Here is an 11931-nt window from a genome sequence, read left to right as displayed (position 1 = left end):
ATTCGCAATGTAACTCCCAGCCATAACGCATCGCAATTTGACATGTCAGGCAAACTATTTGCATGGCTACAACGCGACCGGCCACGTATACGTCTGATATCCAAGTTCCGTTCCAAAACATTACCTATCTATACTCAGCCTAACGGAAGCGCGATTCCAAAACGACCATGGCAGACGAATATGAATCGAGAGCGATCGCGATTCAAGATTTGACTTTATCATCGTGATTAATTTCATTTTTGAGGTTTGACGAGACCAGGCCGAGCTTGATTGTAGTATCGGTGATAGTCTGTGCACACGTTGAAATTAACCCAATAATTTAGAATGCCAGGATATATTTCATGCGTGTAGTTCTATAGGTATTATTTGAGCCCGTGTTTATCGTTTAGATGTAACTGTCTTATAAAAGAATATTTTTTCGGACTCTTTTTGAACATTTTTTCTTTTCTCTAATGATCGTCGTATATGCGATATGTTAATATAGGCATACCTTTTCGAACCGTCTCACGTATAGCAGTGCATCTGGCAGGGAAACTAGTGATAAATGTGAAAATTATTTACTTATGCAGATATTAGCAAAGTGTTTAAAGTTATGAATTAAATAGTGTGACTGTCAATGCCTAGATGCATCATTTCCATCAATTGAATGTGATAAAGCTGGTAGTGTAAATGTATCTCATCTGCGCAAGGGCAGGCCAGTGGTTTGTATATCTGAAAGTGTTTTTGTTTTTAAGGAAGAGTAAATGAAAGAATAATTATGGGGTTTTAAAGGAGAGCCTAAACAGTCAAGAGATAACCTGTAAAATGGATGACGCCTGTTCTAAGTCGATATTTAGCTCGCGACAAATCTAAGACATCTGAGATTCAATAAGTTTTTTTTCGGTTCTGCCTGTTCGTTCGCCAAAAGCATTACGTTCCATGTAGTATGTTAGATACATCACTAAAATGAATGGTTTACGCTATTCCATCGTTAGTATCGCACAAAGCAATGAGGTTAAATAATAACATGCTGAGGTGTTCCACCGTTGAGTTTTGCTAGATCTAGACGTATCAACGTTAGCCGAGTCGCCGGATGACAACCAGAAGATACTGTATTTGGTTCTAAGATGTGGCTTAGCTAGTATCATCATTGGGAGATGGTGTGGTTTAAACGTTAGAGTATGATTTCGAGATTTGACAGTTGAGCACAATTTTTTCTCAGATTGCCCAAGGTATATTATATAATATCAACATAGCGGAGAAAATAGTGAATCGTCATGTCCTCAACTTTTTAAACTCTTATATATGCAATACTTGCTATCTATTTCAGCATAGCGTACGTTACATACTTTAGGTTACGTTTATTGACGATAGCCAACGATGAAAAGTTTTTTAACGATATCAGTCGTTATCACTAGTAAGTGACTTATTTTGCGCGATATGAAATTTTGAAGTATAACAAATTCGCGTTGATTTCATGAAAATACTTCCCCACTACTCCATTACAGTCGGTTAAATGGCTCCTCAACTACTGCCACCCAATGTTCTGTTACAATGGTTTAAAATTTGCTCAGGTCCGTTACACAATCATGCAATAATTTACAGTCGTACAAAGGCAATACGTGATAACTAGATTCAAAATTCATTAACGCGGCATTAGCAAAGGCATTGAGCAAAATGTATTTGTTGTTCTGTTAGCTACAGCCTGTGGGAAAATTATTTCTTGCTAGTTCTTGAAATCTTGGTTATGAAGTGATGAGAGCGAGATCAAGGCAGTGGTAATGTTTTCACTTATGGCCAAACAGATGTGAGATCTATTCCTTATAGAGATCATTCTGAAAACGCTGACTCGCAGCAGTAAGTACACCCAAACATATAGTGGGAATTCGTAGTTCGTACGGATAATTTTGAAAATCAATGGTAATGGATTCGGCTTGTCAAAAATGTAAATGCTGAGACAGATAATATACAGATTCAACACTGAAATGTTCCACATTCGGACCGCAGTCCGCTAGTTGTGTAGCTTTGGTCTATTGTAGTAATATGTGAATACACATACATAATCCACTCGTTTCGTGATGCAGGTTTCTTTCGTCAACACGTCCAATGTCAATGCTCGGATAGAGGGTCGCCCTACACAAGTTACCAGCGATACGGTATGATCCAGTCACCCGGATATCCAGACCAGTACAGCGCTTACGAAAATTGTGAATGGACGCTCAACCCACCACAGAATATCCGAGGATCAGAACTCATTTTATTGAACGTACAACTTGAGACACACGTAGCGGATCCAGCCGACGGATCGTCTTGCTATGGAGTTGACGACTATGTCATGTTAGGCAACGGTCAGTGTCTTAATATTATATTCTTTATTCACAGTAAGACTGGTAAATATACACATAATCCTGGGAGCAACCTGTCCCCAAAGGAAAATGACGAGATTGGAGTAAATTTTTGAAATCTCAGTAATACAGTCAAATTGTTATTCCTATGCAATACATGAATATAAGTCAGACTACAGAATTGCGGTAGATAAAGAATTGGCAAGGGTTGCAGAGCAGAGGTAGAGATGATTTAAAATGAAGAATCTAAATGACAGAAATTATGCTCCGATTCACGTGCACAAGTGTGATTTTAGGCCTTCCTAAGAATATGCACAGCATAGTGCCCAATGACGTGATCTTTTGGATCATGCGGAATCAGACGTTGCCCGGAATCTGTTGGATATCTCTCATGATAGTGGAGTTTGTGTGCCACGTCTAGGAGAGTTGTTGCAAGAAATTCCCATCATTCAATTCCATCGAACTACATTCATAGAAAAAATGTCTGCATTTACACGGGTGGTACACGAAACCAGAACCTACATCAGACTTACACCACGGTATAAAAAAAAACATTTTAATTCAATTAATGCTTGCATTTATAACCGCAATTAAGTTCAGAGTTAGGATCGGCTGCAAAATGAAGGCTGATGTCTTCATTGTAAAGATGTAGTTACTAAATATTGATAATAATATATGCTGGTAACTTGGATTTACGGGTCGGGTATAACCATGATCAATGATCAATGATCAGAGACATGGTGCATACTCTCCAGAAATATAATAAACATAAAAATAACAATTCTTTGGTAATTAATATAGAGACCCCGTCATTTCACAGTGGTGTGATTTTAAAATGGCAGCTCATAAATCTCAGGCTGCATTGAATATGGAATGTGCAATGTTACAGCATATTAAACAATAGTTGGCAGTTTCTCCAGAGACTTTGTCAAAAGATAGGGATGCAATTTTGATGTTATTTTAAGATGATCAATCTCGAACATTTGTGCCTTCCTTTCAGTGAAAGGATGCGACAAGGAAGGGCCCGTCTGTCTGGCGTTCATGCTCAACACAGTAACAGATTTCGGATGTCATCATATCATTCGGGAACACTTTCCGCACTGTCACTCCATGATTCACGACAGGTGGCCGTTCATGGTGTCGTTCCACACTGAAAAATCGTTCAAGATGAGAGGCTTCCAGCTAAACTACACTTTCATCGACTGTAACAACTTCCAGTCACCACGTGAGTTATGATTTGCTTTTTGCGTTTGATGATGTCAAGGCGATGCTGTATAGATAGAGTAAGATGGATAAAGATTGTTGTCAACAACCAAACAAGGAAAATGAGGTAGAATAAATACATAGTCCAAGACATCAACAGAAGCTCCAAAAAAACAGAATAACAATATGTATATGCACTTGAAGAGCACTGTCCAGTATCTTATATTTCTTTCGTATCGAAACATGCATACTAATTTGTCAAAAAGGCTATTTATTTCATAATATAGAGGAGATCTGTACTCTGTATAGCATCAGAGTGGTCGAGTTTTAATGAGCTGGAACTTGCGACCAAACAGTTAGTCACAAGATGAAACGCTACAAAGCCCACCGATCTGACACATTTATTTGAAGTCAGATTATATTCCACTTAATAGAAATTATGAGAGATTCTTTCAAGAAGAGTTTATCTCCCACTTGAAAAATGAGACCTTGAAAAGAATGATTCGTCATTTAAATATTAATACATAATACAATATTAATTCGTCTGGGCTCATTTGAAGCAAATTTTCAATTTTTCGAATTCTTCTGAGAGACGATCCTTCATGAGCTATGAGTATGTGTACCGCAAATGTCCAACGAAACGCCATACCATGAATATCACAAACAAAAACTATCCAAAGCGCGCTTATCATGATTTAATTGGTTGGTTGGTTGATTCGTTACTAATCGGTGAAAGGTTTCTGCCTGTTCACTGTGTACGTGCTACTGTTGTTATTCGTACAGCTACCCGATGGCGTTAGCAATGAAAACAGCTCTCCACTTCAAGTTGTTACTTCTAAATCACCACTGAAGTTTAAGGTTAAGTCATTTCGCGGTACAGCTTATTAACATTTGATGAAATTCTGAATACTACTACTGCAATAAAAAAGAATTCGGGTTACACGTCGCCAGTCCTGCCTTACTTAATGCATATAAATATAACTTTACATATATATTAATGTAACGCAAGCTATAGTAGTCGCGCAGACGATAGTGTTTCTACATAAGAATCAACATAGAGGCCCGCAAAAATTGGCATTAATATAACAATTTAATTGGGGCGAATTGTGGTGTATTTGGAAAATATATTTGCGATAGCTCTGTAAAGAGCTTACTCCGGCATTCAGAGAATTGTATGTATGCAATCGAACTATGTAAGCCACAAACGTTTGAGGCACATTCGTTGAAAAATACCAGACCGGTGGACGCTAGGCCTGACATCACTTTAGCCCGCGACATTACCTCATTGTACTATTGCCATTTTCAATGATATAGCATCTTTTCAGCATCTGTCTTCACTCCCATGACTCCCAAATCGACGGCAACAATCCCAACAACGCCAACTCCATTCGTGGAAGGTAAGACCGGAATAAGCGTCTCGAAAGTGTTTGTGTGCGTATAGGCCAACCCTTTCGAAGTAAAAGCCGTGCGTTATATTCAACAGATGTAAAGCAGCAAAACGACACAGCCTCAAATGCTGCAATTATAATTCAACGTTTGACTACACAAGCTCTTCCAAAAGGTGAGTGCGATTTTATAATCTATTGGTTATTAAACTGCAAAATGAAGTCCTTCTCGACGCCAGTTGGAAGCATGCCCGCTGACTGGTACGGCGTTTCCCAGCTTTGACGGATGTCAGGCAATCAAATATCGCTAATGCAAGTCATGTGACAGCAGAGAGTTGGCCAACTGGAAAATTTTGAGCTCTTCCGAAGAATATTAGGATTATGGCTACACAATTTTTTTCAGACTAGACTAGAATTAGATTTACAGAATATGCATAAACTTGGAAATTGAAGTCAATTCCTAATGAGAAAGAAATACAACAACAACAGTTCCTATAAAAACAGAGTTGATTCTCATCCGCATGAAAGTGACAAATGTTTGACATCGAGCTTGGCTCGTTTCGCGCGATACAGTTCTCCTGTAGCATTTTCAGGAAAACCAGAAATTAGAGTAGAATTAAACTCAGAGCGTAGAAACATTTCAAGAATAATTTACCGGCACTACGCTCTAATTAGACATGTAGCATTATCTTGTTTTCCAAGTCTGTGTGGTAGACGGTATCTCAAACTTGAAGGCTCATGACATGTGCTGAATAAGGTGATGAATAAATGTTCACTTGTTCAGCTTACCGCCATCTAGAAAGATCTTTGACTGTTTCCTAAAAGAATTCATTTCACACAGATATGAATCAAACAGCTACGACCACTGCCACCATTAGCAGAAGATCCACAAGCACACTGCAAACAAAGCGCAAGGGTAAATGTTTTCTATATCGTAGTATAAATCGGAGCCATTCAGTGATGGGATGAAAAAATTTTGACAGTCGATTCTGCCACTAAAATCACATTTGCCAGTCGGTTCTGTTACAGAAAGTGATTGACAGCCGCATTTAGTGCCAACCGGTTTGCTGATCTTATAACATGTCATGAGACGGTCCTATAGAACCGGTAGATACTGGCTGAATTCGAACACTGGAATTGTCCTACACACTGCCACGTGTATATTGGCTGTGAAGTTCCTGTACCAGATAATTTGGCAGTATAAATCAAAATTGGCCGCATAGGGCTATATGTTTAAATCCTTCGACGTGTATTGGATTTACAAACATCAGATGTATTGCAGATACTTATTCTACTACAAGAACTTCGTCCATACCATTGCGGTCAACATCAACACTCGTTAAAAGCACAAGCACTTTGCAAGCTGCTCCAATAGGTGGGTGAAAACTGATTTGTTCTTCGCATAATTATCCGTGCAATCCAATACGATGAAGATAGACTTACATTTTCGATCCATACATTCTATTTATAGATGAGATATTGACCTTTCAAATTTATTAACAGTCGGGGTTTGTCACGATGAATCCGAAAACTAATTATCTTGAAAGTCAGTACGACATATTTGTATAAGTTGGCAGTCAACTGAATGGTGGCGTTTTGAGTAGTTTTAGCTCTGTTTCTAGTTGCGATTTTGAAAAGTGATTAGTTCTAGTTCTAGTTGCTAGTTTTCAAACTCCAATAGTTTGTGCATGTCCAGTCCACACTACTAAATATGGGGTCTACGTCACTTGAAATCCGATACATACACGTACCGAAGTGTCTTTGGAGGTTGGAAATACGGATTGACATACGCTGTACATTACAGTCCGACGACCGCATAATAACTGCTTTGTCTCACACAGGAGTTGAATTGTGGACACACGACTTACACACCTGTCTTTAGAGTGTTATATCATTAGTCGTAAAACACTTTCTATGATTAATCCAACTTGGTTGCGAGCGAACAATGGCGAACACATCACGAAGATGTGCCATGCGGCTAAAATCACCGGAAGGCAGTAATCAGGCAGATTAAGGAGTCTTTGAAATTCACGGCTTTACTGGAGAACTTCGTGAAAATGAGGTCAATGTTTAGTATATCTTCATCACAACATACCTGCATAAACAATAAATGATCTTTTCCACAGCGACGCGTGTAAGCCCGCCTTGGGCGTATTTCCCGCAGATAGTTCAGTGAATGCGTCATTGCTCAACATCCTGAGATTATCGCGAAGATACGATTGAAGAAGTGCCTTCTAACCCACGCTTTAGATGGAATCTAGGCACTTTTAAGTTTCGGAACTGCGTATTTTTTGTTTCATATAAGTGCGATAAAACGTTGTATTGACATTTGATGTACTCTGGAACGAAAGTGGTGTCAAGCTTATTCATTATACCACCATACAAAAGGAAGTCAAATTGTATCCATTCGAAGCGAACCCTTAACGTAGTTTGATGAAACTTAAGCCTACTTGTCATGTTGCGCAGGTGCAACGCTATGATTTCATAACTTACTCAGCCGCTCGGTTCGAATGTCGAAAGTTTTTGATCAGATTTGAATACCAATGTCTGCGTGTATCTTCGGTATTTAACCCGTCAAGACGAGTTCATCTTTCGTGGTATTAGTATTAGATGAATACGGCCAGAGTTACTCACCAGTAACGACTTACATTGTTTAGTGTATAGTGTACAGGCCACATGGTCACTATAATACTCTGCTTGCTCATACTACGAAAATATTTCATCGTACTTAGTAGCGATAGGATTTTGTATGTACGCACTTACGCAGTCATGGGTGAGCAACTTTATACTTTACGGCTGTTGTTTTAACACATTCTTTGAACTTCTTAAAATTGAAAACAATATTATTAATAAAATAAATCCGAATACTTTTGGCTGATACTCGTCAGCAACTAGTAGAGAATTGGGAAGAAGATTGTATGATTGTTGATGTACAATGTTCTCTTCAATACACTATAGTTACTGGCGATTACCCCTGACGGGTGGCACCGGAAAATATTCGGGTTCATTTCCATATGAATATATATTGTCCTGTGGTTTGGTACGTTATGTCTCATACATTACGCTGTTGTATGGCCTATATTTGTCGAAGTGGTCTAGACTAGACCACAGATTGGGACACAATACAGTGGTTCTTGTTGTTGTTGTTGTTGTCGTCTATGATAATCATGATGCTTCGACTACATTGGTCATTTCACACCAGGCCAATATACTTTACTTTTGATTCCGTATTTACCGACTGATTTATGATTTCGTATTTACCAGTTTGTACCACGGCCCACTTTTAGACTTTTCTAAGACACCGTTTATGCTGATCAAGTGGTGAGGAGAAGCGTTATCTCGCCACCCTTACAGGGGTTAATGAATATATATAGTTTTAAATTCAAATATCTGCTCACACCGTGTATTGATGGATGTTGCAACTCAAAATTAATTTCACTGCTATTTAAGCGACAGTGCTTATGTCCAGGAGGAGACCGCTACCTCGCTCACTATCAAGTGTCAACGAACACGATCAAGATGCCCTAATTTCGCGCTCTCCAAGTTTGATGCTAGCCCTAGATTGAGTTTTATTCAAGACATGAATTACATTTCTACGGCAGGCAAATCTTTATCCAGGCCTGATCATAACTTTGGTTGCTTCACCCAGATATGACCTGAATCCAGACTTTTATATGTTCTTCAAGGGTTATAAAATGTAAACCCTGTATCGAAAAGACAGGCACAATTCAGAATACGCGTGTTGCGGTTGGATTCAAAGTTTGCGACTAGCAGCAAGCGGAAGTTGAATAGGTTACGCATAAGTCATGGCATAATATGGCAAAATAAATCACATTACATGAGAATACACTTCCACATGAGCGACCGCCAGTCGGTGATTGATTACAAATGCACTGGCTGACCAGCACGAACTTTACGCGCATGCAATTTGCATATTCGTTCACGTAGTCGTCTGCAGCGTAACCAAATGGTGCGACTTCACAAAGTTCGCGACTATATAAAGACGAACGTGATATCTCAGGTTGTTCTGTTTTGAGGTTTGTTCGGATGAATGTGGAATTGGCAAGAGCTCATACCTGTGACGTAATCATTTGTCCTTCCTACGTTTACGCATTCTCGTATCATTTTTTAGATGACAATCCAGAGGAAGTAACAAAAACCACGAATTCCACTCTGATCGGAATTTTCATAGCTTTATGCTTGATCTTCGCGTTATTAGTGTTGACATTTATATTCCGGTGAGTTCTTTTACAAAGTACTATAATACGTTTAAAGTCCTAATCATATGGTTACTGTATTTATACGGACATTTACGCCATTCACCATATTTTCGTTGATGTCAGTCGTATGTATTGAAAGAGTCCATTTGGGAAATAGGATCGGTTTAAAATATCCCGCCCAGTATTTGCGGTTCTAACAGTTTTACAACGTCTAGCCTAATTTCCAATGACAAGCTCATATGTGCCATAGAAATGTTCAGGAATCCAGCCAATACGATTATACACCAAAACGTTTTAGGGCTGGACATAAATATTCGATTCCCAATCCCGTATGAATTTTAACGATTTCAGTCGAGTAGCGAAGGATGATTTTACAAGTAAAAGTTATGTTATCGACCAGAACTATATGGTTCCGATACCCTCTTATAGCTGTGTGAGCCGTGCAAGTATCCCTACCTCCAAAACTTGTAGCGCCACGCTGCTTACGTTGGCGGAAGTAATATTATTACTATGTTGAAAAGTGATTGACATGCAACATTGTCATGAAAACGTTATGGAATTGCTCGGGTCGATAAATAACAATTTATCGTTTTAATGTAGGTATAGGCCATAGGGTTACTAGTATTCATTAATTTGTTGTCTGTTGTCGAATAAACGCTTCATATTTAAGCTTTTCAGTCATTCATTCTACTGTGACGTTGTAGTGAGTGTGGCTCGAATACTTATTTAGGAATCGAGTATTAGACGTAGGGGTCAGGTCGAACATCACTCATTATGACGTTAAAACAGTATGAAAGTGGTGTAAAGTTTGAATATATACCTTTCATTCGGCCACAAAAAATAGAATGCCAGTTCTACACCACAGGAACGATAATTTGGTATTTTTTTCTACCATACCTATTTCGGTGCACTTTGTGACAATACTATGTCGATTACGACTTCAACATATATAAAATTTCTAGTAACGTGTGCAGCTTTGTACTACATGTTACGTATGCTACGATACGACCAATCGAGGTTTACAGCCTTCAACAGTGGAAAATGGTATCGAAACTTTATGTTAAAAAATTACCTGTTAGTGGCAAAGAGCGTGTAATTTCAGTACTCGAAATAGTCCTCTCTCACTTTTCGACTCGAATCATTATAACACTCGATTCATCTCCGAGTACTCCAGTCATTGTGCTCCGCCATCATTGACTGCTCGAGTGTACGTATCGACTAATCCGAAGAATCTTGTTCCTTTCAGGCGACGCATCAAAGCATGCCTCGAGAAAGGCAAATGTACTTCCGAACGCATATCGGCGCCCACCAACAACAACAACAGCGTCAAAAAAGGGGGCGACTACATGATCGATGTGGACAAAGAACGTTTTTACGAAGCACAACCCACGACGCCTCATCCATGCTCAAAGCCATGCGACGGCATCCCGTCCATTTCATCGAATCTTATCGGCGAAAACAACTCAACCAATTTCCAATACAATCATCTCGAACATTTTAGATACAGCGTTGCGAGCGAGGACGGATGTCAAAACCCTGCCTATTCTTCCTTGGAAAGATAGAATATTGCGAGGCGTGTACTCATTCGCGTTAACGATAAAATGCTACGCTATCATAGCGCCATCTTGCGAAACGTATAAACACGATCTCGCGGCCTTGACGCAGGTTATTCGAACTTGCATCGCTGTTAAGCATTCACAAGACCTGACAGCATATTACACCCGGCATTGGAAAAGGTGTCAAGTATTGGTGCTACTACAATTAAATCGCTGAAAAGGCAATTGAACTGTTGCTACGCTCTAGTGGCTTTTGTATACTTTTATAGGCGTGCGGCTTCCGATAACCGCCTCACGCGGCGTGGCTATAAAATCGTCGTTATTGCACTTTTGGATCTATTTTTTGCTATAAATCAACGATCAAAACGATTTTCTTGTATGCTGTTGTAGTGACGTCAGTCTATGAAGGCTAAGCATCTATGAAACTAGATGCAGATTACTAAGAGAGTTCAAAATTCTTATATGGTAAACTGTTGAGTTGTATTGATGGTAATTATATCCTTTTACAAACAACTCAAGATTGCGATACAATGAAAAAATAAGAAGGTGTTGAAACGACTTAGAGTGGTCTTTAGAATCAGACACACACATGGGCCCAACATGTAAAGAAAAGGCAAGCATATTAAATGAATTAGGAATATGCTGTTATATATTTTGTCCTTGATGTTTCTACGGTATATATATTATACACCGACTCATGATATACTTAGACACGATATGTGCGTATCCATATCATGAGTGTATGATTAGCATATGCATCTGGGCAGTGAAGGTGCAGATGTAGTCTTGTAAGGCTTTCTACGTGTTGCACAACACGTCCATGCTATCCCGATATGGCTATAAGCGCCAAGCGGCGAAGACTCGGACACCAGTTTTACTGATCAACCGGTTTGAACAATATTCAGCTTGCGTATGGCCCGACCTCTCGAGGTTCGTTTCACAATAATTGGTGATTTAACAGCATGGACGATGAAAAAACTTGAAAGAGACTAGTGCAAGCTAGATATCATAGTCCAGGGGTTTGTAACCTGAGGTCCATGCAGGACCGTAACTGCTGCACCCCAAACCACCCAATGGGGGGGGGGAGCTCGAAGGGGGCCCAAAATTATTTCGTGAATTAACATAAATTAGAGAGAATTTTTCTGAAAATTTGTGCAATTTTTTCAATATATGCAATGCAGTCATGCTATGCATATGTAGCCTACAGGTCGTGTGTAGGCTATGTGCATCACGACGTTGCCAC

The 11931-nt window shown here is 39.3% G+C and overlaps 1 protein-coding gene across 1 annotated transcript; it reads left to right on the top strand.

Moving 5' to 3' along the window:
- The first annotated feature begins 720 nt into the window (after positions 1-720).
- On the top strand, positions 721-11057 carry LOC145444066 (uncharacterized). Its single transcript, XM_080321977.1, has 9 exons — positions 721-1396; positions 2064-2327; positions 3325-3549; positions 4853-4924; positions 5011-5088; positions 5754-5828; positions 6195-6287; positions 9045-9150; positions 10379-11057. The coding sequence occupies exons 1-9, from the start codon at positions 1360-1362 to the stop codon at positions 10692-10694; spliced, it is 1266 nt and encodes a 421-aa protein (XP_080178103.1). The 5' UTR covers positions 721-1359; the 3' UTR covers positions 10695-11057.
- The last annotated feature ends 874 nt before the right edge of the window (positions 11058-11931 follow it).

Source organism: Botryllus schlosseri, chromosome 8, assembly GCF_051294905.1.
Source record: "Botryllus schlosseri isolate E-star chromosome 8, Bs_hap1, whole genome shotgun sequence".
NCBI classification, from domain to species: Eukaryota; Metazoa; Chordata; class Ascidiacea; order Stolidobranchia; family Styelidae; genus Botryllus; species Botryllus schlosseri.
Note: the sequence above shows the minus strand (reverse complement) of the source record. Positions and strands in the feature narration are given on the sequence as shown.

Excerpts from the sequence above, each read along its gene's own strand:
- LOC145444066 (XM_080321977.1), top strand. The coding sequence starts at position 1,360 with ATGAAAAGTTTTTTAACGATATCAGTCGTTATCACTA. Across the intron at positions 2,328-3,324 it reads CTATGTCATGTTAGGCAACG|TGAAAGGATGCGACAAGGAA; the intron begins GTCAGTGTCTTA and ends CCTTCCTTTCAG. Across the intron at positions 6,288-9,044 it reads TTTGCAAGCTGCTCCAATAG|ATGACAATCCAGAGGAAGTA; the intron begins GTGGGTGAAAAC and ends ATCATTTTTTAG.